General features: G+C 36.0%; 8 protein-coding genes across 16 annotated transcripts; 5 read left to right on the top strand and 3 right to left on the bottom strand.

Annotated features, from left to right (window-relative positions):
• Window positions 1-203: 203 nt before the first annotated feature.
• LOC124212038 (histone H3.3A) lies at window positions 204-2023 on the top strand. 2 transcript variants are annotated; one of them, XM_046611727.2, is made up of 3 exons: window positions 204-358; window positions 812-941; window positions 1065-2023. In XM_046611727.2, the coding sequence occupies exons 2-3, from the start codon at window positions 814-816 to the stop codon at window positions 1345-1347; spliced, it is 411 nt and encodes a 136-aa protein (XP_046467683.1). In that variant the 5' UTR covers window positions 204-358; window positions 812-813; the 3' UTR covers window positions 1348-2023. The 2 variants fall into 2 exon arrangements, with proteins under 2 accessions (XP_046467683.1, XP_046467682.1); XM_046611726.2 differs by having other exon boundaries at window positions 208-363.
• A 498-nt stretch (window positions 2024-2521) lies between these two features.
• LOC124212039 (histone H3.3A) lies at window positions 2522-4666 on the top strand. Of its 2 annotated transcripts, none has more exons than XM_046611729.1 (3): window positions 2522-2678; window positions 3388-3524; window positions 3623-4666. In XM_046611729.1, the coding sequence occupies exons 2-3, from the start codon at window positions 3397-3399 to the stop codon at window positions 3903-3905; spliced, it is 411 nt and encodes a 136-aa protein (XP_046467685.1). In that variant the 5' UTR covers window positions 2522-2678; window positions 3388-3396; the 3' UTR covers window positions 3906-4666. The 2 variants fall into 2 exon arrangements, with proteins under 2 accessions (XP_046467685.1, XP_046467686.1); XM_046611730.2 differs by lacking the exon at window positions 2522-2678 and adding an exon at window positions 2862-2976.
• nudE (Nuclear distribution protein nudE) lies at window positions 4398-14590 on the bottom strand. Of its 7 annotated transcripts, none has more exons than XR_006881563.1 (9): window positions 13326-13478; window positions 12468-12682; window positions 12059-12349; window positions 11450-11586; window positions 11175-11363; window positions 9827-9948; window positions 9106-9308; window positions 8599-8669; window positions 4398-6462 (listed from the first exon to the last, which is right to left on the bottom strand). XR_006881563.1 is itself a non-coding variant. In XM_046611711.2 (9 exons), exons 3-8 carry the CDS (start codon window positions 12551-12553, stop codon window positions 9153-9155), a joined length of 981 nt encoding a protein of 326 aa, XP_046467667.1. In that variant the 5' UTR covers window positions 12554-12682; window positions 12911-13088; window positions 13326-13476; the 3' UTR covers window positions 4398-8669; window positions 9106-9152. The 7 variants fall into 7 exon arrangements, 5 of the variants coding, with proteins under 5 accessions (XP_046467667.1, XP_046467668.1, XP_046467666.1 ...); XM_046611711.2 differs by adding an exon at window positions 12911-13088 and having other exon boundaries at window positions 4398-8669; window positions 13326-13476; XR_006881562.2 differs by lacking the exon at window positions 4398-6462 and adding an exon at window positions 6834-6897.
• Window positions 13446-16149, top strand: LOC124212035 (centromere-associated protein E-like). Its single transcript, XM_046611723.2, has 3 exons — window positions 13446-14748; window positions 14876-15255; window positions 15499-16149. The coding sequence occupies exons 1-3, from the start codon at window positions 14533-14535 to the stop codon at window positions 15677-15679; spliced, it is 777 nt and encodes a 258-aa protein (XP_046467679.1). The 5' UTR covers window positions 13446-14532; the 3' UTR covers window positions 15680-16149.
• On the bottom strand, window positions 15808-18928 carry Rab8 (RAS oncogene family member Rab8). The gene is made up of 4 exons (XM_046611725.1): window positions 18658-18928; window positions 18302-18362; window positions 17792-18137; window positions 15808-17327 (listed from the first exon to the last, which is right to left on the bottom strand). Exons 1-4 carry the CDS (start codon window positions 18779-18781, stop codon window positions 17229-17231), a joined length of 630 nt encoding a protein of 209 aa, XP_046467681.1. The 5' UTR covers window positions 18782-18928; the 3' UTR covers window positions 15808-17228.
• A 249-nt stretch (window positions 18929-19177) lies between these two features.
• LOC124212029 (uncharacterized) lies at window positions 19178-22860 on the top strand. The gene is made up of 3 exons (XM_046611708.2): window positions 19178-19738; window positions 19894-20689; window positions 21353-22860. The coding sequence occupies exons 1-3, from the start codon at window positions 19736-19738 to the stop codon at window positions 22645-22647; spliced, it is 2094 nt and encodes a 697-aa protein (XP_046467664.1). The 5' UTR covers window positions 19178-19735; the 3' UTR covers window positions 22648-22860.
• On the bottom strand, window positions 22564-24860 carry cbc (crowded by cid). The gene is made up of 3 exons (XM_046611709.2): window positions 24582-24860; window positions 23163-24220; window positions 22564-23083 (listed from the first exon to the last, which is right to left on the bottom strand). Exons 1-3 carry the CDS (start codon window positions 24678-24680, stop codon window positions 22972-22974), a joined length of 1269 nt encoding a protein of 422 aa, XP_046467665.1. The 5' UTR covers window positions 24681-24860; the 3' UTR covers window positions 22564-22971.
• Window positions 24383-27218, top strand: LOC124212033 (nudC domain-containing protein 3). The gene is made up of 5 exons (XM_046611716.2): window positions 24383-24551; window positions 25408-25695; window positions 25792-26347; window positions 26519-26707; window positions 26828-27218. The coding sequence occupies exons 2-5, from the start codon at window positions 25598-25600 to the stop codon at window positions 26918-26920; spliced, it is 936 nt and encodes a 311-aa protein (XP_046467672.1). The 5' UTR covers window positions 24383-24551; window positions 25408-25597; the 3' UTR covers window positions 26921-27218.
• The last annotated feature ends 225 nt before the right edge of the window (window positions 27219-27443 follow it).

Here is a 27443-nt window from a genome sequence, read left to right as displayed (position 1 = left end):
CATAAGGCTAGCAGTCTTTATACATCCGAACTCAATGGTATAACGAAATTTATTCGGAGCACGTAGTTTATCTCTGTAGCGCCTCTAGCGGTGGAAGATGGCGAACAGGGTTTCCCAAATTCAACCCGTTCAACCCTTACGATCCCCCACTCCAAGATCGCAGGAGCGGAATCAGCAATATCAGCACTCACTGTTGTCAGCAGACGCCTGCCCCCTCCACGCGACTAAGCTCTTGATTGAGTTCGTGCGCTGGCTGCTTCACTCTTCGTACACTGTGGTAAATTGGGGATCAGTTGCTTTGAATTCCTCCCTGTGTCAGGACCGTAGAAAAACGTTACCGCCGCACCTTTATACAATCGTAAGGTAAAAATCTTAATATATACGATCGTTTATTTTCTGATATTGCGTATTGCCACTTCGAAGTGCTGACAAACTCTGTGCCTATTTTGTCGGGTGGCACCAGATAAAACTTGGATTGCAATTTATCCCAAACGCGTCGTTACACTGGCAACAACCGTTGCACACCTACCGCCATTTTGTCTATGTGAAACATTTTGGAGGGAAATTATTGACACATTTATCTTGGAGACTGCAATAATTTTTCTAATTTCATTGGAGTAAAATACGAATGTAAGAACGAACGTTATGCGCATAACGCGTTGAATTTCATTGTGAAGCTTTTTATCACGTATATTATTGTACTATATGGTATAAATTCAATTCTCAACTGTCACGTACACACGGGAATATTCTTGCGTTACACTCACACTCGAGACATCTAAGTTACCTAGAATAATCTGGTTCTCCTTAGAAATGGCTCGTACCAAGCAAACTGCCCGTAAATCGACGGGAGGAAAGGCACCTCGTAAACAGCTAGCCACAAAAGCTGCCCGCAAGAGTGCACCTTCAACTGGTGGAGTGAAAAAACCCCATCGTTACAGGCATGTAAAAAATCTTTCATACAATTTGTTAAAAGATGGATGAATTTTGCAAAAATGTAGTAATAATTGCTACTGAAAACATGAAATGCTAATAACGTAATTTCACTGATTTTCTCATCTTAGGCCTGGAACCGTGGCTCTGCGTGAGATCAGGAGATACCAGAAATCTACAGAATTACTGATCAGGAAACTACCCTTCCAGCGTCTTGTTCGTGAAATTGCCCAGGACTTCAAGACTGATCTTCGTTTCCAGAGTGCGGCAATTGGAGCTCTGCAAGAAGCATCTGAGGCTTACCTAGTTGGTCTTTTTGAAGATACCAACTTGTGCGCCATTCACGCTAAGCGGGTCACTATTATGCCCAAAGATATACAGTTAGCTCGACGAATCAGAGGCGAACGTGCTTAAGCATTGGTCAATTGAATTGGCTGACATTGTAAACGTTATCACTCCATTCTTTTCCGTTTTTTTTTTTTTAAGTATTGACAATGCAGAAAAGTACGTTATGGTAATATCAATCCCTTGTTACATTCATCATATAATCGTCACTGCCAAACGTGTTACTGGGCACTAACACAATTATCCACAGATGATAGCCAGTAGTTTACAATAACATGTAGATTTTGTTGAATAAGAAATTGTCTTTTCAAAGTGGGTGGCAGCAGAAACAATGGATTGGTTTTGTTAACACTCGTTATTTTACTAAACATCGCCCCTCATACACATATATTAGAAAACGTAAGTGTATTAGTTTTTAGTTAAAAATGAAGTCTAAATACTAGAGTGCTCTGCCATATACTTTTATTATTTCGTATCAGGCAATTATCTAGTTTTTGAAATATGAAAGAGAAATAGTAAATCTTATATCTCGTTCAGTTCTGATTCGGTTTCGTCGAGATAAAAATAATTCACATCAATAGTCTAAAAGCGATGTGGACTATTTTTCTGTAATGATATTCCGGTATCTTGATAATTGTCTGTACATACAATATAAGTATGTGACACTTCCAGGCACTCATAATCTGAAAAATATTTACTAAGCTGTGTAGAGTAATTTGAAATATACATATAATTATTACGTAAATCTTGTTTATTACTCATTTTATAGAACCCAACCCAGATACCTCACATTCTCGGGGGGACACTCGATACAATTTCAATTTCCAATATGATGCAATATCATATATTTCAGCAACACAACAAGTAACGGAAAAACCTCGCGGGGAGTGGGGAGGTTTAGGAAAACAGTATAGCGGTTTAACGAGTATTTGAAGTGACGTCTTATTAAATATAAACAGGATTTATAAGGAAGTGAGCGATGAGTCATGCTTTGACGCAATGTGTGAAAAATGAGTACTCCCACAGATTTCACCGGAATAAAGCGTTGCGTGTGGTTTTACGCTGGGCACCTGGAAGTCGTACAGGACAGAGCAATACACATAATCAAGCATCATTACTATTATTATTATTGTTGTGTTGTTGTTATTATCATCATTGTGAAAATTCATTGCATGCTCCTGCTCTTGACACAGCGGATTCCTCCAATAAGGAAACGGGTAACACGCAAAGCTGTAAGGAAAACTGCTATTGGTCCTCTGAGACCCGCGTTTAAGTTCTGAGCCATTCCCGATGCAGGTTCCAGAGTAGGGGGAATCCTCGGAGAGAGTACTCACTGCCATCGAAGTAGAAGGAGTTAAAACTCAAGCTCTATATTTTATAGCAAATTTCGTGCGTCAAAGGTGAGTTAACTTGACAGATTTTAGAAATTCTTACGCGACCTAGCTTATTACTCGCAATATCAGGTATCGGTATGAGAATTTTTATGATATTAACCGAAAAATAGTCATTGTTTCCGTTCGACTTCACGACATGACGATATTAGCGTCGTCGCCATTTTATCGCGTTTCTGTTTTGTGGGCCGAGCCGATTTCATGTATTGACATTTTTAGAGCACGCTGTTTCCGAGGTTGTTGAACTGCTGCAAGCAACATCAATTTGTAGTATTCGCGTGGGCAATTTTATTCCTGAATAATATTTGTATGTGTTATTATACCTAACAAAGCTCACATAACAAACTTAGTTCTGTCAAATGTCTAATTATAATAACTGTGTTTAGATTACTCCTAGAAATAGTAGCTAAGCTCATGGTATATAGAGCTTTGGCGTCCTGTTAACGGAACGTCTCGAATTCGTAAAATTTTCTGTAGAATTCAGCTCAGTCTTACCATTATTGTTACTTTTAATATCCCGAGATTTTCATTTATGTACCAAATTACTGCTGAGACCTTTTTTTCCTACATTAATGAAAAAATTGATTGCTCGAGTATGTGATGTCATTCAGTAATGATCTCGGCTAGAATTTTGTTTACCGTGACATCACCATTTTTTCCCTCACCAAATCCTCTGTTATGCATTTAATGTACTTATTATATGTACTTTAATTTTCAGCTATAAGCCATGGCTCGTACTAAGCAAACAGCCCGTAAATCAACTGGTGGTAAAGCTCCCCGTAAACAGTTGGCTACTAAAGCAGCCCGTAAAAGTGCTCCCTCGACTGGGGGTGTGAAAAAACCTCATCGTTACAGGTAAATATCGACAAAAAATACTGAACACAAAATTTGATGAAAGTGATGACGAAAAATCTTCATTATTATGATCATGATTAAACAACTGAAATTTTCAGGCCAGGTACTGTAGCTCTTCGTGAAATCAGAAGATACCAGAAGTCGACTGAGTTGTTGATCAGGAAATTGCCATTCCAACGTTTGGTGCGTGAAATAGCGCAAGACTTCAAGACTGATCTACGTTTCCAGAGCGCAGCCATCGGCGCCCTGCAAGAAGCTTCTGAAGCTTATCTGGTCGGTCTGTTTGAAGACACTAACCTCTGCGCTATTCATGCCAAACGTGTCACCATCATGCCTAAGGATATACAATTGGCTCGACGAATCCGAGGAGAGCGTGCTTAAAGCGGAGCGGTTAAATTTCATGCATACCGATTAATAATATTATTAATATTCATTATAATTGATGAAATCAGATGTTCATTGATACCTATATTGTCTCTTGTATTTTGGCTTGTATCGAATGTTTTAGATGTAATTAACACGCACACGCACACAATACACACCCATTCGTACATACGCACGTGTATCAGATACATAAAGTTTGACTACTAACGGTTTTACTAACATTATTATTATGATTATTATTACTACTATTAATTTTTCAAGCATTTTCACACAGAGCAGCTGTACATATTCGAATACTACTATTCTATATTGTTTCTCCTTTATTTTCACTGTAAAAATTAGTAACATTTATCCAATGGCTCATTAACGGTTGATTTTGAAGATATCAACTTAAATTGAATTCTTTTGATATTGCATTTAGATGTCATTGTTATTTTCATTATATTATCGAACAAGATTAAATAATCATATATTCTTTTTCTGCATTAGCACTAAATCCAATATATTCTCAACCAAAAGGGAAGTAATTGAAGTGGTTGGGCAGTGTCATTAAACCCTATCGTCATTACACAACATTATACAACAAGAGTATAAGTGTACTTTAGAATTTAAGTGTCTGTTTGTTTAGTACTAGATCAATTATAATGGTCTCAGATTTGGTTATGTTTACGAATAAGTTACGTAATTGATTTTAATTTACTCGTGTGTTCAATTTTCTGTGCAGAATACATATTTCGTAAATAAATTCTCTAAATTCAGCTATTGTATTATATACATCATACCCCCCATATTTTATTCAATATTAGCAGTGTAATATAATGGTAACTATATAATAAACTGTTTTAGTTGTCAATCACCACTTTTATTTCACAGAATAATATCATTAAAACTTGGTTTGCGACTCTGTTCAAGATATTCACACATATTCTGGCTATGTATTGCATTAATTTTGTGGATTTTATAATAACTACTTAATAACAGAACCTTATTTAGATTAGAAAGAATGAAACTAACGTAATTTGTTTTACCAGTGAAACGTTTTGATTCTATGATGCGTCAGTTGTAACGAAGTAATTAATACTTGATGTTCTAGTGACAGTATCTTGAACAGAGCATACAATGTACACTATTCTATAATTTTATTTAACAATCAAGAGAATTCTATCCATATAATGCGGAATTATTAATTAAGTTGCCAATACATTTATACAATGGTGTTTGAAAAGGCATTACATTATTCTAGTTAACTTTATTCAAACTTGTTTACGTGGAGATACTGGAGCCAGACGAATTGATATATTAGCAACAAATTATTTCAGATAAGAATCAAATCATTGCACATAATCTTACAACTATTACATAGTAATAACTGTTACTTCTTCTAAAATTTGGTGAGAGCGCGTATGAACGGTCGATGTTCAATAAAAGAATATATGTATAATAAGTTAGACCTTTTCAAACAGTGCATGTTTTTAATGTCAACCGAAGTAAATATATATTAATGGAACTGTCCCGTTCATAATCGAATAACACAATTATATATACAGTTTCTCAATGAATCATTAAATATATAATTTAATCATGCTACCGAACAATCAAGCCTCCAATATTGATGCATATTAATTAATATGTTAGGGGAGACTTGAGTCAGAGATCTTCAAAAATAAACTCAAGGGTCCGATTCGAATTTTCACGAATTGTCACGTAATTTCTATATCGTTTATTGTTAGTAACATTACTATGCTATTTATTGTAGTCAACTATTGGTAAAGGTGTTAATTTTTTTTACACGACACTGAGAAATATAATTATAATGATCATTTAATAAAAAGGCACCTGACACACGTATATTGTACAATTTGGCGGTTCAAATGAAAAACTAATGAAGATTTATAAACAAAAAATCACAAGTGTATCTTTACATACAAACATAACAGCATTGAGTAGATATTTCATCAACCACTGTAGATATTAAATACTGTCAGGTTACTTGTACAAGTACCAATACTGCTCCTGACATAAGGTCAAGGTTTTATAAGCTGGACGTGACGCGAAATATTCGCTCTGACTTACACGTAGGGCTGCTCTTGCAGGTATATTCGTAAACAAACATTTTCTGAAATGAAGTCTTCAAATCGGAAGTAGACTTGTATTCGGAACAATATGATAAATTCTAACAAGGAGTATAACAAATAATGTCTTTCTTTAAATGAGCATTAAATTTTGATGTTAGTAAGAAATAAACCAATCATCATATCATATCGGTCTACCGCATACAATATATGATTTATTCATTGAAAGATTATGTAAACTGTCAGATAATGATAATAAATTGTTTATTAAACTTTTTCTTTGATAAATATCTACATTCTTGCTATAATTGAGAGACTAAGACAATGTATATTACAAATCGCAACATATCTATAAATAAATGGTATTTACAAACGGGTAACGGTCCTTTCCTCCTGATGAAGTTAAAAATTCAACCATAAGTTCCACATCATGCGTTCATTCCAATGCTTCTCGTCAAATATAATGATAGACCATTAATTTGCTGTGAATATTTAAATGAATATCACTAAATCATAAATTAGAAAATAAATATCGACATTATCATGGGTTAACTTTATTTAGACCATGAGAATTATTCAGATATCCTTACGATTTTTAATAGCTGTGCACGTGATCAGTATCGCTTTCTTTATCGCTTGATATTAAATATAAAGGAGTCGCATACACGTATACATTGTCTAATACAATGTTGTCCTGCCAGTGCCGTATGATAATTCGTGATCTAATATCAATAGCTGCATTGGACAATTTTCATCACAACATAACAAGAATTTTAATTGTGAAAAAAATTTAATATAAGCCATTGGAAAGAAGCATGGTGATGTCGTTAGTAGTACAGGTGTAAACTCTATCGAGTGATTATAAGCGAATGTGGTTGTTGTTTCCAGAGGCCGGGCCTCGCACCTGCCGTCTAGTCCTGGGTAAACATATGCAAGAACTATTCGTTACTATCCATGATTAACGGATAGCTTAAACACGACAATCACTGCAGTATGTAGTACTTAAAAGGTATGAGAGTTTGCACTTCAAATTTGTGTGCACTATTTTCAACAAAAGTATCCAAACATAATATTGAACTCTTCTAAACATTTACCGCGCAGCCAATTTTCACATTAGACGACGGTTAGGATTAGAGAAAAAAATAGTTAACTTAAACTCTGGCTTGGATATCGATTTGGCTGAACAAATCTAGCAGAGTATTTCATAATTCAATGCGCATGCACTGAGAGATGCACGAAAATTTGGGATGTCAAAAAACTGAGGAAACTGTGTAACCAATCAATTACAGTTATATAAATCACAAGTAAATACAAACATGAAAGATTAAAACTCTATTGAAAACATTTGTATTACAATTAAGTCTAACTATATTTGTATTCATGGTTCACCTTTCCATAAAAGATAATCAGAATCATAGACGAATTTTGATTTTATATGCACTTTGATTCAAATATTCCTTGGTACATTGTTAGTAGCTTACCATGTTCACTGGCCAAAAAGTATGAAATTGTCACACAAATAAACAAATTGGTCAAAGTAATGAAGAACATACAACGTACATGAAATATTCATAAAAATGATTTAAAGGACGGATGTTTCAATTCACCATAAAATAATATATCCTATGAATTTTATGTATCTACACTAGACATTGATTTTAGTTTGAACATAAATAGATTTTCTTAATTGCCGACATTAATGATAACAATAACAGTAATAAGAGTAAAATTAAAATTAATAATAATAATAATAATAATGATAATAACAATAACGAATGCTATTGTATTCAAGGTAATCACTGAGTATTAGTTTCAATACATAATTAACTACGTATTAAAAAAACCGAGATAACGAAGAGTATCAATGCATAAAGTGACTTTTAAATAATCAAAGCAGAAAACTTTTTATACCTGCATGTTATCGTTGCATTTGGTGATGTTGTTATTATGAAGTTAATTGAGAAGTAAATCAATTGACATGGAAACGGACATCATATAATACGAATTTGTTTCGATTGTTTAAAAATATTTCAAATTTCATATAACCCACATGTGTGACTTATATTTAAGTGAGTAATTTCAACTAATTTTTAGTAGCAAGGTAATAATAATCCAACAAATAGTAAATTTGAGCAGTAACCTATACATATATTATGCAGTTTAAATTCTAGAATCAGGTTTGTACTATGATAGATTCTGTCCAACATTATCATCGTAAGTTTAAATTGATCATACGGCTACAGTGGTATGATGATAAACCAAATATTAAACGCGATATGAGAGATGTGACAATGTTTATGTAGATGGAAGAATTGAAGATTAAAATAAAATCGTTATATTAAAAAAGCACAACCAGCGTGTCTCGAGTAAGTACAAATTACAGTTGGTATCATATACTCCATCAGATTCCAACAATTGTTGTCTAGTTTTAAACTTATATTTTCATTGGGATTGAACACTTTGCAGATAAATACGAATATTTACAGATTAATTTAATTTGAATTATCTTTAAGCAATCGGAATGCGAATGGAGTACGTGGTGCTCTCCCGCAAGTACAAATATCCTACATTTCAAAAAGGAACAACATAATCCTATGGATTGGATTAGTTAGCATTACCTGTAGTGATCCCGCACTGCCTGATCCTCTCGAGTTGAATTGCGGCATGTATTTAGCTTACTCTCCAGGGCCTGTGATAACAAAAACAAATTGTTAGAATTGTGAAAGTTTTGGAGTTTTATAACGTGTCTTGAAACAGTTTTAATTATCTTATGCTGTTTTCTCGCTTGAGTTGGTGAAATACTACCGTGCAGAATGTATTAATACCTCATAATCAATGTGCAACTGCTCACGTATATTATAGAAATTTATTCTAGGATAAAGAAATACCTTCATGAAACCTCTATTTGGCCTTTTTTCAAATCTAACATCTTTTCTAGCATTGAATTACAATCGACTGTTTTATCAGCAAACTTTGTGTCTTGACGTTCCATTATACGACATGTGGGATCACATGCATTGCCGAGACACAAGGTAGAAGGGGAGCTTTAGCATGGAAGAATCGATTGTTGTTAAAACTAAAAGCAGATAAGCATGCAAACGTAAAGAAAAAAACCAAATAAGGACCTGCAGCATATGGAAGTATGTGGTAGTAAAGTGGGGAGTATCAGACATCAGCATTTGGCGGGCCTGGGCTGCTGCTGGATACATTGAGTAGGTGTCTGAACTTGAATTGATGGTTTACCAGCGGGTGGAGTAGAATTGGTCTTTTTTCCACCAGGGCATGAGCACTTTATCCTTCTACAGTCCATGCAGACCCACCTGTCAAGCTACCAACACACCAACTAACTACCAGACTACCAAAGTACCTATTTATACTGGAATTTTAACAGGTGTCTCTAACATCTAAACAGAGAATTATACGTAAAAATGTCTGCGAAAAACCAGCCCCTGTAATCTCCTCGTCTCTAGTGGACAGGATTTCATTTAGTACTATGCCCTGGGTATGTCCTTCTTGTAATAAAATTTTGTACCATGTCTTGGTACTAATGGTTGTATGTAAGTGGGTAAAAGGATTGTGGAGCGTAGTTCAAATAAACGAAGATATTGCAAAGAATTTTCTTTGATTTCTCAAGATTTTCAATAAGACAGATTCAAGAATTATCATTGAAAACAAAAATAAAGAATTCTCAAACAGAGACACTGTACAAAAGCCATGCTGCTAGCTACTATTACATTATAGAGTATATGAATGTACCGGAAAATAAATTACATACAAATTTACATATACATAGAAGCTTTACACACCATGCACAATATGGGATATTTCATCCTCGGTGAAACTTACCCCAACTTTTCGCATCAGGTCCCCAATCATGTTCATTGCGAGTATCCTTGTACAGGGTGCCAGTGGTGGATTCATGTTATTATTGTTGTTACCAATCATACCTCCAATTACTCCATTTCCAACTATTTGTGAAGAAAGATAAAAACATGTTACAATTTGTTTTTCAAGGAAAATCTGTACCTCTCTGTCTTGTGGCTGTTTGGTTTTGAATCGAACCACTAATATTCGTATGCTTAATCTGATTATAAAATAATATCTGAACGAAAGGCCAAATTCTCCCATTAGTCGTGTAACAAATAAATGCAAAATACCACAACCTCCACATTGGTGAGACGAGCACACTTTAGGATTTTAATACCAGTCAAAAATATTACTGAATAGAAATAAAACAAATTTGAAATAAAAACGACATTTTATTAGAATCATAATGTATGTATATGTATGCATAATATTAAAGGCATGCAATAATGTGCAAGTATAATGGACAAAGAGTATATAAAATACATATCATAATTGCGTACGAAAATTCTCAGAATAGGTATAATGGCAGTGTTAAATTTCGAAACTATTATTCTACGCAATATTGGCCTAAGAGACATTCTATTCAGAGTTTACACACATCTCGCATCTTGAGCAAGTATCACAGTTATTGATGAAGAACATTGTGAAGGTTGTAATTTTTGTTAAAGTTGTGATCTTGATATTTTAAACAACGCACATGTATCGTTGATACAGACAAAATTTTTCTGTATCAGATATTCATAATTCTTACAAATAAATTTTACGAACCATGAACTATCTGCTTTGTAAAACTGCGTGTCAAGTCGCAAATGTAAAATAGTACAGCAATAAACATAAAATTATTTACAGAATAATCTTTAAAAAAAAGAAAAAAAGAAACAACCTATACACTTTACAAATTTAGAACACATGTTATTTTTGATATACTGAAATTTGATACGCTATGTAAACCAAAAAAAATATATATATATATATATATATATATATATATATATATATATATATATATATCAGAGAACGGGGAAATGATGTTGAAAATAAATGATGGTTTTCAACAAATTCGTCAATCTAAGGTTATCACACAAAGTATAGGTAGGTACCAGTAATAAAAAGAATTAAACAATTAGAAACAATGTCAGTACATGGATAGAGTAATCCGCCTAAATTCTAAGCTCAAAATTTATCCGTCTGTGAAGTTTTCGCGTAACTTTTGGTGATAAAGATCTCTTGGCTTTTATAGGGGATTTTTTGCCAGAGGATAACAATTCAGTTATAGTCATAAAATTAGATATTGTCTTCGTTGTATGAACAGCACTATGCATCTTACTCTTTAATGGAGGAGCTGTTGTATGTGTTGTCGGAGGTATCGTTTGGGGTGTAGAAGGACTGCTGGATGGTGTGAGTGTCTCCAGTTCCACCTGAAGCTTATTACTATCCACAATACTCCGTACTCTGTCCACAGATTTATCATTATCCGGTTGATGACGTTCTTGTACTTGTATTTCCTGCTTCAAGTCTGTAAATCAATCATGGCTAGTTATGAGATATTTCTATGAGAAGACGGAATAATGGCTTGCACCAAGTTTCACACAAGTTACTCACCTCTGATTTCATCCATAAGCCGCTGTACCATTACCTTCAAGCCTTCCTTCTCATCCAACTCAGATTCGAGTAATGCATTTCGTTCAATGGCCAAATTACACTTTGCCTCCATTTCCTCTTCCGTCACCATATTAACTCTATGATTAAAAAAAATGTAATTTTTCTTTCATTGAATTAACACCAAATCAAGAGATACTTCTATCTAATCATTCAACAGGACAGTGCACTTTCAATACTCTCTTGCTACATTAGAAACGGTCTTAGTCTGCATCCTGCTATGTCATGTTGGACCTACATTAATCATGGGAAGTTCAAAGATAACTGATATACTGTGAATAATTACAAAAACTCATGTAGAATATTACAAATGGAATCGCATCAACTCAAGCAGTGGTATCGCTAATTTCTATTTTAGAAGAAAATATATCTAGATTAAAATAATTGACATATACTGATGAATTGGGGTTATTTATTTTTGATCCTCCACTAGGATTTCTTGATAATTCTGTATCAATTTGAGGTTTGACCGTTCAATTATTAGGTTTTAAGGGTTCTGAGTAAAAGAAATAGATGCTCATATTAATTTTTGCGATTAATTTTGACAAGTACCTTTGCGCCCTTTCCAAATCATCATTCTTCTGTTCTAGTTCTCGTATATATTTCACCAATTGATCTTGTCTAGATTGAAGATCGTGGGCCTTTGCCTGAAATGCAGCACAATCAATTGATTGCTGATCTAACCGAGCTCTGAGTTGTTCGACTTCCGTAGCAAGCCGTGTATTTCTCTGTCGCAGTTCTCTATTTGCCTTTTCAGACTGTTCAAGTGAAGTTTCTAGTTCTTTTTCTAACATTTGGGAATTTTCTTGGAATTCTTCCAACTCATGTTCTGTGTCCTCTTTCCTGTGGTGCAATTATAATTTCGTTTTTTAATTATAGTTACTGAATAGCTGAGAAACAGAAAACGGCACAATCATAGTACAAATAGCGGAAAGTTTGAAATTGCATTGAGTGATAATACCGTTGATGTAGCTGATGCGCCAACTCCATCCAATATTGAATTTCTTCATCCTTATTAGAAAAATGAGGCAGATCGATCTCCATCATTCTGCCAGTTTACGATCTTTCTTGTATCCAAATATTGAATCTTTAATTGGTTTCACGCAGATCCGTTATCAGTCGTTTGTTGTTGTGCGTAAAATAGACAGGAGCCAATATTACGCAGAAAGGCTCATTCTGTAAGGAAATGACACCACAAGGTTAGCGTTACATACTGCAAATTTTAACACCACTGACTGATGGTTCATAAATTCGCGATAGAACTTATTCAAATATTTTGAACACAGATATCACTAAGACGCGAAATTGTTAAAAACTTGTAACCTTTATACACGATAAGCTTGTCCAATGTGTATAAAATTGGTAAAAAACGATAACTTGATATTAGGTATGTAATGGTGGTACCTCGAATATCGCAATACGTTTGACATTTGGCAACGAAGTAATTCTATTATAACCAAACGTGTACGTATAATTAATCGCTTGCTCTTCAGAATATGTCATCAATTTCTTCGTGGCAAGATTAACTCGGCAAAGAGCGTCAAGAAGCGCGAAGGTCACGAGAGCTGCTAGTTATAATAACCTGATAAAAGCAATTAATAGTCACTTATTGGCGATGTTGAATGAAAAGTGGAAGCATTTGCATGTGACAGAAATGTCATTGCTAATTAATGAGTCACTCAATGTCCTGCCCGATACGGAAAAATTGTGCCTTCCACTTATATATTGCCAACAAGGCTCGACTTTTGACGAAATTTCGAAACAGCCAGTAAGCTTCAAGCGGCAATCTGTCGCTCAATATTCATGAAATTGTACTCACATTCATCTAAAATTATCAACACGATACGCCGAGTAGATGTTTACTGATCGCAAAATGGCAGCACGCGAAAACCACTCATCTCGAACGAACTACAGTTCGAGATGGCATTCGAGGGAACAGGTTGCTCGTGTACGCGACCTAACCTCACCTCGCGCGATTTCTCTCATGAAGCATTGGGTATACAAGCACTAGACTTACCTGGAGATTTAGCTTTTTCCGTACTACGGATCCTTTGGTATATTTACGTTGGCGTACCTGACTCCAAAATGATGCCAATATGCTCATTCCTCACTGATCCGTTGACTTCCTCTTTGTCAAAGGATTGCGTCTCAAGTGGCTTCCACCGTTAAAGAAGGTACCGGATCGCTAATACGGCTCCTGATGACGTTAGGCTCACCCAGGCCCACTTATCTACAGGGTACTGGTCACGAAAATTTACTCGGGGTAACCGTCCTTAAATTCTTCCGTCAACAAGTGATCGATCAAAATCATAGTTTAGTCGTTTTCCTTTAGAACAGAGGTAGAATCGAATTTATTTTTCACATTGCTAATGCGCAAAATATGTTTGCGAAATAACCAGATATTCTTGCGAAGTCTAGAAAAAAAAGTTGCTTCAATCGGAATATCTGTATCGCTTTGTATGCAAACATGGCGGCTGGAACTGCATAATTTCAGTCAATGTTTGTATCAGTGATTAGTATATTTTGCCGTTTATCGAAGCTTACCCCGATAAAATTTATATGAACCAAATTCCCCGAAATTTTATGTACATTGCCTAATACGTTGACTGAAGATAAAACATTCATTTTACTAAAACTGTAATTTAACACTTACCGATTGTTCGGAATTTTTTCAAACGAGAATGACGCAGTTTGGAAAGGGTAGAATCAGGGACTGGGAAGAATTCTTACTATGCCGGCTCACAGATATTTTTAAATTGTGACAATGGATCAATTCGAGAATAGTGTAAATACGACGTTACTACACCTTATGCCGTCGAAGATGACGATGCACGTTCTTAGATGATGAATCATAATTAGCTTACAGGTACATACATACAGTACGTAAGTTCAGGAGAGTTGCAGCGATGTATTCTTTTATGGAACGATCTTGTTGCGTTCTTTGACCGTCATGATGACCTCATGTCCGATTATAGCGGTCTGCTTTTGGCAATTAAGTGGCTAATCCGAGTTAATAAAGCCGCCAAATGGTCGAAAGTAAAGCTGTTCAAGGCCGAACTTCGTTACATTCCTTTCATAGGTACTCGAATTTACTGAAACACAACTACGGAACATCTACACACGAATTTACTTTCAAAAAGTTGCTAATAATTATGGAAAACACCCAGGATGCGATACTGGTTGACTTGGCCAAGATGGAACATCTTTTGCGTGATAAGTTGATCGAATTACAGATGAAAACGGTAATTGGTTAAAAAAAATTTCATTTCATATTTTATCACTGTGCTGCCCAGGACTTGAAATATTGCACTGTTTATAAAAGCGCTTATTGAAACTGTTCAAAATATTTATTCTTCAATATGACGAAAGAAAAATCTGGAGGAGCTGCAACGAGAGCTTGCACAGGCTCGTCAATCTCTGTATGAAATGGAGCGCCAAGCCGAAGACGAGAGACGACAGTCTGAGCTGATGCGAGCTCAGTTAGACTTTGCTATGGCAGCAGCTAGGCGATGGGAAGAAGAAAAAACTGTGAACAGATGTCAACAAATTCAGTCGACCATGTATTCTGAAACTGTAATAAGAGAACGAGATTCTCTGCTTCATCAGACGAAAAATCTACAGTTAGAAAATATGATGCTAAAACAAAAAATTCAAGAAATCGAAACGATCAATGCCATCAGAGGACCAATTGAGGAAAATTTCATGGAAATGAAAAATAAAGTATCACTCATCATAAACACTGCTACTAGGTGATTTTAAAACCTTTGGAACTCTGTACGTGAAAAATTAGGCTGATATTTAGATATCAGCACTACGATTCAAAACGTTATTCATAATCAGTTAGGTTGTTCATGATTCAAGTTACATCCGAGTTATGCATGTTTGATATCAATTGCCTGATTATCTAGGCAACTACACAACAAGGGTATAGTTCTAGTACTCTGTGAAAACTTAGCTTCATTTAAGTGTGAACGATTAAACGTTGATTTTAGTGAAATTGAGAAACTACACCGGGATCTTGAAAATCTACAGATTTCTGTAAATGCAGCGAATAAGCTTAATGGGCGACTCCAGGCTGCGGGTATGTGCAGACACGCAATAGAAGAGAAGTACAGAGCACGAATTCGTGAATTAGAAAATAAACTAAACCCAATCAATCAGTTTCGTCAGTGAATCTTGACATGGAGTATCACACAGGTGTCTATTTTTAATAATAATAGAAGTAATAATAATTACTTTTAAGTATTAAAATTCTACTAATGTATAATGTTATTAGAATATAAAGTAATTTGTAAATAATGTAATTTGGATTGGCGATATTTAATTTAACACCAGACTATTAAAAATTAAATTAGATTAACAAAATCGAGGAACAATGTACTCTAAACTTTGAATTCGAACGATAATAACAGGATAGTGGCAAAAGGCAGGGCTTCTTCAACGAACATACACACGCGCACACACAGAGATATGTAGGATTAATATAAAATGTATTATCGTTTGTATATTCGGAACTGAATTGAACTGGGTCAAAAGATAAAAATCTGAAAATCGTCAAGAATATGTAAAAAGCTGTGACAACAACAAGCAATTAATAATGAATTTCTCTATAGTTACTCTGTACATAAATCCCCACCTGCACGTATACAGCAGAAAAATTTCCACATATCTCGTCATTTTCCAATATATAGGTGAAAACTCTTACGGATTACACATACCAATACATCACCTTCAAAATCTATTACTATAAATTTTAGATTGAGTAATTGTTTTTTAAAATCCACAATATCGCATGATGCGAGAATTGCATTTCATTGTTTCTTTTTTTTTTTAAATTTATTTATATATTTCTTACGAGTATAGTTATTGAACTAATAATTAATGCGGCTACGTGGTAGTATCATGTTATGTGAATTTGTTATTATTAATTCGGTGTAAAAGCTATTTCGTTTATAACGATCACGATCTCTGTTTGCATCGCACGGACACAGGTAATTATTGAAGTGCTTTCTTCTATCAATAATTAAGTCGTTTGTGTTTTACGTTAATATATTGCGGAGACACACTGTTTCAGTTTGAACGTGAAATAGCGCGTTACATCGCCATGATATGCAAGTTCCTATTTAGTTACAAATGAAACAGCCTGTATTTGTGTTTCGTACATGGTTTTTCGAAGTTCCATAGTGTTGTGTGGTTTAATGTTGATGCATCGCCACTGTACACCAATCGAAGGAAATCGAGGACGATTAATGAGAGTAGCTTCAGTGTCCAATAAAAAGTTAATCATGGCATAATGAACTCTCAACAAATGCTAAACAAGTTTAAAAACATGGAAAAAAAACTAATGACACTTTTAAGCAGCAATCACAGCCCGGGCCCAAACATAAGACTAATGACACATCTCATGCTTTTGAATGTATTATTTCGAATGTGTCGGGAAAAGCAACAGAAACCTATCTTGGTCATTTTTTCTCCTAATCCTTCGATCAGTGGATAGGATTTATAATGAATAATTTATATATAAAAAAAAAAAAAAAAAAAAAAAAAAAAAACACCACCAGATGATGAATCAAATTTGCTGTCAAAGAATAAAATGTTGGAGTACGATATCGAGCAAGCGTGTAGCCTTGTTAAACGTTAATTTTGTTCGACAAAAAGAACGCAAATTTATAATAGAAGTACATGAATGAGCCTCGATAAAGTGTGCATCTGGCTTGGCGGGTCAGAGTATGGAACAACGGGCTAGCCATACTGGTGGCTTTCTCGATATCTCCGGAGCTCTTAACGCGTGACCACCAGACTTCGTTGGATTTGATGCTTCCTGTATAATAAAATATTTATACAATGTTATGATTATCGTATTTTCATATTCGAATATCCCAAGCCAAGCATCGGTACACATGTTATTGTGTTAATTTACTGTGTAGTCAATTTGCTAATCAAGAAAATCTAGAATATAGTTGATATTACATGTAAATACACACACATATGTTTATACAGTAAGTGGCTGAACATTATGAGGCTGATTTGAAGCATTGAGTATATGTATAGGAAATTGTTAGTGATTAATAAGTTTGAGAGAAAATAGTGCTAAAGTTACCTTCTGCCAATATACACCCGCATCGTACAGAGAGAAAGAAACATGGGAAACAGAGAAATGACAATTATTAACAGTACAGGTAAACAAATAAGGCTGTGTAAAAGCAACGACTCAGTGACAACTGATCAGTGTTTAATTACCATTTAAAATGAACGTAGAAAAATTATTACTTTTCTGTGACTTACCAATTTCTTTTCCGTTTTGGCCTTAATATCACGGGCTAGGGTGTAAAAAGCTTCTTCGACATTAATACTGGCCTTGGCGGAAGTTTCCATGAATTTTATACCGTACTCGACTGCCAATTGCTCTCCTCTCTGCTTTGAAACCTGCCTCCTATCTGCGAGATCACATTTGTTACCCAACAGCATCTTTTCAACATCTGCTGATGCATTTTCTTCGATGTTGCGAATCCAGTTTTTTATATTCTCAAAACTCCTTTCGTTGTTCACATCGTATACAAGCATTATACCCATCGCACCACGATAATATGCTGTCGTTATTGTTCTGAACCTCTCCTGTCCTGCTGTGTCCCTGTAAGTATAATGCGTGTGGATTTTAAGAAAAGTCAAAATAGTTGTGGAACAAAATTTTTTTTGTTCTAGTGGCTTTAGTGTCAGGAACAGTCTTGTATGGAATATAATGTCAAATAGATCAGCGACGGAAAAAAATAAACATATAGTATTAAAGGAACCTACCATATTTGTAACTTGACCTTCTTGTTGTCCAAGTCGATGGTTCGAATCTTAAAGTCGATTCCTGGAATAGTGAATACATGGGATAAGAGGTGACAGTGGCGGTTATGTCCATTGATATCTGGATAATTAGTGGTAAGATAATTAGAGGCACAATGTACTTCTTTGTTTGGAGTAAAAAACATCTATGCATACCAAGGCTAAGAAGGGCAGAGTCTGAGACACCACACCCTTGATGAGTGATAAATAATACAGACTAGATTGTCAAGTATAATATCCGTCGGAAGATACGGGAGATAAGACAAATTTCGGGGCGAAAAAAAAGTGTAACTAGTGTAGGACCATGTATGTGTACTTACCAATAGTGGAGATGAAGGTCGTGTTGAATGCATCCTCGGAAAATCTGAACAATACACAAGTTTTGCCTACGCCCGAGTCCCCGATAAGTAGCAACTTAAATAAATAGTCATAGGTCTTTGCCATTTTAAGAAATACAATATTATCGAATCACCAACTATCTACACTAAATTTGCTTCGCCGTGTCCGGATGTTTCGTCGTCGTTGTTGCCGTCGTCGTTGGTCGTCGTCGTTGGTCGTCGTCGTGTGGTGTGGTGGTGGTGGTGGTGGTGGTGGTGGTGGCGGTGGCCGTGACGGTGGTGGTGGTGAAGACAGCTGGTTATACAGTTTACTTGGGTCCTTCCCGGAAATCTACCCGCCGTAGATGCCACGCATTTATTGAGGGTATAATCACCCGGATTCCCGTACCCAGCTATCAGTCACAGCAACAGATAATGACCTATGTATTCGCCAAGCACAGACGTTATTTCCGCGCCAATTAACAAAGGAAATTAATCACATCAAACATCTGTCACGGAGAAGCAGCGATGACAGCCACTCAACAGCACAATTTTGTCACGTCAAGTTGTGTAACCTGTTTGAAAACATGGTTACAAACTTTAGTTTCTTACGCCGTCAATGTTGGTAAAGAGGTTTCTCTCTGTTTGGTGAATCTTGTGAAGTTGGACAACTTTTTTCGCGTCATTGACTTCCCGTCGCTTTTCTCATGCTTTTGCATAGCTCATGTTGGAAATGATCGAATTTGTGGGACGCGCGACAGGGACTGTGGATCCATTGGATTCACGGTCTAACGATACCAGACAGATAACTAAGGGAATCTTGTTGGGAATCCCCATGCTTCAAACTTTCTAGGTTTTTTCTCTCAACTTTCATGTGTGTCGGAAGAGTCTTAACCGTAGCACTTGCTGTAGAGTCGAGCTGTTCGTTTCGCAAATTCTAACTGCGTACTGTCATTGTTATGGTTACGCGACTACGTTGCCGCTGGACTATTTTAATAGCTGTCAATTTGTGTGTCAAGGCATTCTCGAAGATCAATTTCTCCATCTCTTACTACATTACTGCCTTCAACCATCGGCCATCATGGTAAAGTATTTTTATTACACTAATTCTGAGTATATTCGCAGCATCAGCGATACTTTGACTGTATCCTATTAATCGGTGTTCGCCTACGATATATTTGGCATATTATTTCCCTAATTGGTTCTCTATATGTTTTTCAACTGAAGCTCATTTTACAGGACTCTGATAGTCAACTCAATTTGCGGGTCTACCCAGATAAAGTTCAACAGTCCTTAAACGAAGCGATTGCATTCCAACAAAATTTATATGAGCTATCAAGCGATTGGTTATACTATGAGAGGGATCAGCATGAATATTTGAAAGAAAATATACGTTATTCGCTTTTCGGAGCACCGGAGACTGATGCCCCTTCAACGAATATAGATGTTTATACAGGAGATCCAGTTCCAACTGAACTATTGCCTGAGCAAGCGAAGTTAATCGATATGATATATAGTCGGATACTCGAAGTGAGTAGATGCAAGAACTCTCTTCACGTTGGCATAATATTTAACGTCTTGTGCAATCTTAAGAAAAAAGAAGATAAGTATGTGGCTCCAGTGCCAGTATTTAAGGTAAAGAGATGTATGGAACGAAAGGAGAGCCTGAAAACTGGGCCACACGCTCCAGTTTCAAACACTACAATTGGAAGAACAGCTCTATATCCTTACTGTGTTAATTACATTGACTCAGAGGGGCGGATTTATCAAAACTGGACAGATTATGTGACCAACAATACGCTTCCTGAGTGCATGATGGTACTTCCAATGGGTGGATACTACCAGGCAAATCCACATGTAAATAATACAGCTGATATGACTTATGTTTGGGTTGAAATTGGTCCATCTCCAGGGACTGCTAAGATTTTATCCTGCCTCGATGTCGCAAGCGCTATATTAGGGGTTGGAGCACTTGGCATTGGCGCGGCAGCTCTGGCAGCACCCGCTATTATTGCTGCTCCTGTGGTTTTAACAGGTTTGTTGCTTTTTCACTGAAAAAGAATACAACTACTTTCAAACACAATGAACAGGATTATTAGATAACTAATTAACATGTTGATCTAGAATTTCTATAATAATTATTTACTGATATTTATGCTTGCTCACTGGGGTTTTCAATTACTGAGTTGAAATTAACGCAAAATTAATTTTTCAAGATTTGACTATGGTCAAACTTCTTACGAACATAAAAAAGCAGCACATGTGTGAATTTTACAGAAAGATTTCATGTAGAATCTAAAATTTCACTAGGACATTGAAATTGTTAAAAATAATGACTGAAATCCATTCATGTCATAATCTCCACATGGTTTCATTCCCTAATACAAAAAGAACATTGAAACATGAAGATATCATTTCTTGACTTTTTTTTTATAATTTCATACGGTCCAAAATAGGATTATCAAGGCGTAATTAATTGCATATCATTGATAATGGTTACTTAAATCATGAAAATGGTTCTTCTTTGAAAGTCATAAAAATCTTTAATGTAAAACGTTGTCACAATATTAACGAAATTTTCAAAAGACATTTATTCATCTCATAGCTCAAAGTTGGTAGCGTCACTTAATTCCGTTAAAAACCAAATTCTTTTCAAGTACCTTTGAACGAATTAAATGATAAAATGTTTCAACCATAGGTTCTGTTTGCGGTGCTGTAAGTGGGGTCTGCGCAATGGTCAGATCTGGTCAGCAATTGGCAGACCGCCATCAACACCAACAGTCTATCTCTGTGATGGATGAAACAGCACGTTCCGCTTGGTTTGGTGTTGTAGGTGGTGTGGCAGGAGGTTTAGCAAGTGGGTCTACAATGATTTTGAACAAGGCAGTCCGGGCAGGTCTGACAATAGGAACTGCGGGCCGAACTACATATAATGTAATCACTATCGGTAATATAGTTATAAATGGTATGGGAATTGGTAATGGAATCTACAATATATATATGAATTACCACAACAAAAAAGAAATTTCTGTACTTGATGTAACCCAAGTAATAGCGCACGTATTGTTCTTTGGTAACGCTGTGATAAATTTTCATACGGCTAAAACTATAATCAATAATACTCAGCAACAAGTGCTTCAAGATTATGAACAGTCACTGAGAAGTAACAGACACAAAAAAGCTTTCAGACAGATCAGACGTAACACTCAGGCATGTAGCGGCGATCAAATTACCGGAGACTCTGAGATCATTCGTGGAATCCGATCGATTCAAAATAAAGATGATTTTTTTGCTGGAGTTGTTAGAAACAATAAAGTATTTAGGTCGTCGAATGCTGAAGTTACGTTCAAAGATGGTCATGCTATGATCAATCACAATGTAAAATTTGATCCCATTGAATTATCTCAGCAAACACAGCAAGTAAGAGTCAATACTGTGAGAGCTGTAGACCCTTTTCATGTATCACGGAGTACCATACCATCTCCAAATAGAATGCCAGTGGCGAACTATGTAAGGCAACTTGGCTTGATTAGAGAAAGTTTTAAACCTTTCACGTACTATGCATCATTTCCGATATCTTTTGAAAGCATGAATTATATTGGAAAGCTTGTAATTGACATGCAGAACTTTAGTGACATTGAATGTACGAATTTAATTACGAATCTCGCAAACATTGCGCAACATATTCTTAGAAAAAGCAAAGAATTTGCAAAGGAGTCAATGGATAAATTAATGTACGATATTTGGATTGGGTATGTGAGACCAAAAGTCGAGAATCTGTTTGCAGATTTAGGCATAGATGCTAGTCACATGGATCGCTGTGATAATTTAGCAGAGTTTTTCTTCGATACTGCACGTGAGATAATTGAGGACATATATAACGAAATAGATAATTTTTTGGAGGAAATAAAAGTGAGCTTTTTAAGAAGTTCTCAGTTGCAATCAGAGGCTGCTGTCTGCAGAATTTGCTCAGGGCATTTGCTGAGCGATTAGTACTCAGTTGCATGAGTTTTTACTCCAAGAGTAAGGAAGGTGCCTTAAAAATACTAAATGGAGCTAATTAATACAAATCAAATACTGCTCACAATTAATAGTATCACTAACTATTTATAATTTAGCTCTAATAATATTACTCCATTAGCCAGACTGTACCATCCTAATGATTTTAGGACTGTGGTAAACAATAAAATCATTTGCACAATATAAGTTTCAAATATCTTCAAATTCATTTGTTCTGTCACCTATAAAAATATATATATTTTTGTATGGTAAAAATATTCAGTAGCGTTTATACACGTGTAAAATTCCCTCAATGGCTTAATGGCTATCCATAAATTGTATATCAGACAGAAGGAGGACGGTGTTTGGTAGCGGCCTTGGTTGTGGACTCAAAACCATAAAAGTTTGCCTCTCGACATCAACGTTAGTTCTGAAACATTTGATTATTTACTAAACATCATTAGATTCATGCCACTTTCTTAGATCGAAGGGTAAATATGAATACGAACACGCATACGAAGCCTGCCACATTGGTTTGCACAACGTCATCTTCAGGGGAATCAGCAAATGAGACTGAGAGTAAGTGATGCAGCAAACTTGGACCTGGGCTAACGGCTACCAGTTTTGTCAAATTATCTTCTGCTTTCATTCCTAGAGGCATACATGACGCTGGCAACATCGGAGCTCCCACCTTGTAGAGCCTTGCTTCACTCCATTTGACTTCAAAGCTATGAGGGTAGAGCGGAGTTCGAAAGCCGTAGAAGTACTCGCGAACTCTTTTGTCCCGCGATTCAGTCCTTAAGGATTTACTCCTCTCAACAACACCGCCGCTTTTGGGGAGAAAAACGACCTTCACAAAGTCTGGCATATCTCTGACTAGCTCATTATAGAGACGCTCCTGATCGAGCACTAAAATCGCGTCAACTTCAAAAGCCTGTGCAGCATGAGTCAGTAGTTTATAACCAGCACCCTTGATCCAGCCGCAAGTGTTTATAACGATTCCTGAGGCCTTAGCTTTTTTGTTGGCTTGAAGTCTGTCAGAACATACTTCAGCCAATCGTGAAACTAAAAGATTGTACAGCGCAGTATTTGCGCTGGGACTGGAGTGACCAAAGTGAAAGACAAGCGGGGCTTGTTGACTAAATCCTTCGACAATGTTTGCCGGTCTTTCTACTAATAAAGCTCCGACTGTTCCAGGTATTGCTATGTCACCTTGACCGACGTCGAGATCAACGAAAACAGGTCTTCGCCCCATTCGAACTGCATAATTTAGCAACAGTCTGCAGAAGGTGGATTTTCCTACATCTCCGGGCCCTACTACCATTGTTATAGGTCCAACTGTATCTTCTTTTTCTGCTGTTTCACGCATTCGCTCCATCGCTGCATGGCAGTTGAGATAAACACCCATTGGCGTCTCTTTGGCCACGTAGATCACATCTGTCTTTCCTACCAGTTCTAAGACGCATCCTTGCCATGTGAACACTGCGAGTTTTGCACCCGCAGAGAATTCGTATTTTTTCCCTTTAACTAGTTCTGTACCAAACACTTCGGCAAGACCGCTTTTCAGCTGAAATCGTTACACGAATTTTATAGTTCGATGTTCATTAGTCAGAGGACAGATTATAAAAAGGTTTAAATGTACATAGCCGTCTTTTTTTTTTTTTAATCTCAACGACTGTCGCGTTGAACGATTTGTGAGTGGTTCAGTTTTAACTCTCAAACGGGACTTTGGGGGTCGGATCCGACCCACAGTTCTATTTCTCTCGGTCTTATTCTTCCCTCTCGTTGCATACGGTCGAACCGTACCGAATATTCCGTTTCAAACCACCGTACCGTTTGAGGGTTAAGAACAAAAGCTGAAGTCGAGAAGAACAACCAAGAGTCAGTGTTAAGTAAACGTAAATAAACCTATGATATAGTTTTCTAACCTCTAAAGTAACTTTTTCATTCTTTTGTTCAAGTTCGAACCGCAGCTCGCAGTCAGGTTCGAGCTTGTATTCCTGCGTCAGACCTTTCTCTTCCGTCATTGTTGTTTCAAGTACTGTTCTCAATCAAAACAGGTTCAAAACAGAAGACTAATCGTCACGTTAAGTTCACACCGTTTTTGTATCGCACTTCACACAATTGACGACGAAAATGTCTCATCGATTCCTTTCGTTCATGGAGATGCTCTCGCTGTCGAAATGAAATCCCAATGTTCTAGGATCTTTTGCGAGCGTAAAATCATATTATCTATCTGTACCAAAAATTTTAAATGATTTTTACGACAGTAAATACAGCAGATGGACAGTTTGACACACAAAAAATTAATTCAAACAATTGTTCCAAATAATATTTGTTGGAACCGTGCACGGAACGAGGCGTACGATAAGTTGCAATAAAATAAAGTTATGTTTATCAACATTTGCGAAATAATAAAAATATATTTACGTTTTCCACAATTTATCCATGCGTAAATTGTCTATATTACGAAGAGAAATGAGGGATTTGGTAAATAATTCATTAAAGTAAATGTTATTCATTTATGAAAAGTAAATCTAAGAATTATATTTTTTCGCCTCTGCAGAACTTATTGTAACAGTGCTGCCCTTAATCTTCCAAAATTCCGTCGAAGAACTGAAACGAATTATTTCAATGACTTTCAAATTTATGGCAGTTATTTTTCGAAATTTATCTAATTTCAATCGAAGAGTTGAATTATTTCTTTCTCGTTTTGCCAACATGTATTAAACAATTATGTGTGTCGATTTGTAGCGTTCAAAAGTGCGTGCAATATCTTCAATATCCAGCTAGTGCTGCTGTCGCTGGTATTCGGGAGAACTAAGTTTGTCTGAAGCGTCATTTCTGCTTAACTTTATCCACGTGCTACCTAAATACCTATATTTCGGACGATAGTTTGTGGTTTATCTGTGAAGAAACGTCACTGTCAAACCGCGTTTGTGTCATGGAGTCGAAACACGACGAATTACTTTTACAAATTTTGAAGGATGAATTGAACATAACCAATTTTTTGAATACGTTCTTCGGTTTTATGTGCAGATGGTAATATACCTGAATTGAACATTTGAGTACTTGGATTAAGAACAGAATTCATAATAATTGATAATGATTCAAGACTGTCACTTTCATTCTTTTTAGCACCGACTTTTATGTTGAATCGACACAAGACCAGAAGTTGGGTTTTCCAGCAGGGGTTGCTGAAGACTTAGTCTTAAAAATATATCGGAAGTGGAAAAGTAGATTTGAAGCTGACAATCTGTCCAGATCTGAGGCCCAGGCTCAAACCTCAGAATTGCTGGAGCCTACCGAAGTAGTTGAAGTAGAAGTCGAAACCAGCAGTAACCAAATAGACGATGAGCCGATAAAGACTTACAAAACGCCGGTACAGCCATCTGACAGCTATAACGGAGCTGTTAGAGAAAATTACACTTGGTCGCAGACGATAAGCGACGTTGATGCACTTGTCAACATTCCTTCAAATATCGAATCGGCGAAAGACTTGAGGGTTGATATAACTGCCCAAAAAATAAGAATAGCTGTGAAAACGGAACGCCTTAGAGAAAATAATTCTCTGGACAAATATTCTGACGATGCTACAGACTCTGAATGGATCGTCACCTTCGACGAAGAACTCAGCTTTAAAACGCAAAGAGAGGAATCTATGTGGTGCATTATACCTGGGTACTACGTCCATGTAAGCTTTCAATTTTATTTGATATGATTTGGAGCTTTTATTCAAATTTAGTAGCGAATCTTCTGATAATAGAAAATAGTAGCGTCTTCCTTTCGGCAAAAGAAATCCAAGATGTTCGTTTTTCAATTACGATTTGACAGCATTCCATTGATCTCTAACAAAATTCTACAGGTTCATTTGGAAAAAGCAACCGAAAGATGGTGGGAGGCTTTGACTAAGGGTGAGCCGCACATAGATTTGACTAAAATTGATTGCTCCCGACCAATTGAGGACTTGGGAGCAAATGAACAGATGAAAGTTCAAGAACTGATGTGGAATCACCAGCAAAAACTTCTTGGAAAGCCGACATCTGATCAATGTGTAAGTATCGTATATGATGGAATGATTTGTGACGAGACAGGGTAGAATTTTTTTTGTGCGGCTGAATTTTGTAAAAACATAAAGTACTGATTGCTTGTTTCTTTCGATTCTTCATTACAGAATTTGGAAAGAGTTTTAAAAAAAGCGTGGAATGCTGAGGGATCTCCATTTAAGGGCACTGAATATGATCCAAGTGTGCTTCAGTATAACTAAATTTGATTTTCCAGAAAAGTAAAGTCAAAACAGAGGGTCGAAAGCCAGAACCACTGAAAACAAAATAGGTACATCAATTATTTGAATATTTTGAACACATTTATGTTAATCGTTTTTGCATTTTAATATTTTACGATCATCAACGGGTCCGTATTTTAAAACATGTTTTTTCCCTGACTTTTTTATTTTGCGCGGCGCAGCAAACGAAATGAGTGATAACATTTTATATTGTACGAAATACTATTGTGTGTAAAAAATGTAAAAAAGTACAAATACATACTATATTCACTTATTGTAATCGTGCAGTACAATATCTGTCAATTATTGTAAATCTCAAATATACCGGGAAAACCATATGATCTGTATGATGCGTCATTTAACGAATAAGCTCAATTAGTTTCTTATAATATGAATTCTGTAAAAAACTACTGAATCCCCAAAAATTGACACGGGACAATGAAATACCGAAGTCAGAATTAGTTGCGCTGACGCTACGGTGACCTACTTATACATATACGGTCAC

Source organism: Neodiprion pinetum, chromosome 2 (genome assembly GCF_021155775.2).
Source record: "Neodiprion pinetum isolate iyNeoPine1 chromosome 2, iyNeoPine1.2, whole genome shotgun sequence".
In the NCBI taxonomy this organism is placed as follows: Eukaryota; Metazoa; Arthropoda; class Insecta; order Hymenoptera; family Diprionidae; genus Neodiprion; species Neodiprion pinetum.
This window is presented reverse-complemented; position numbering and strand designations above follow the sequence as displayed.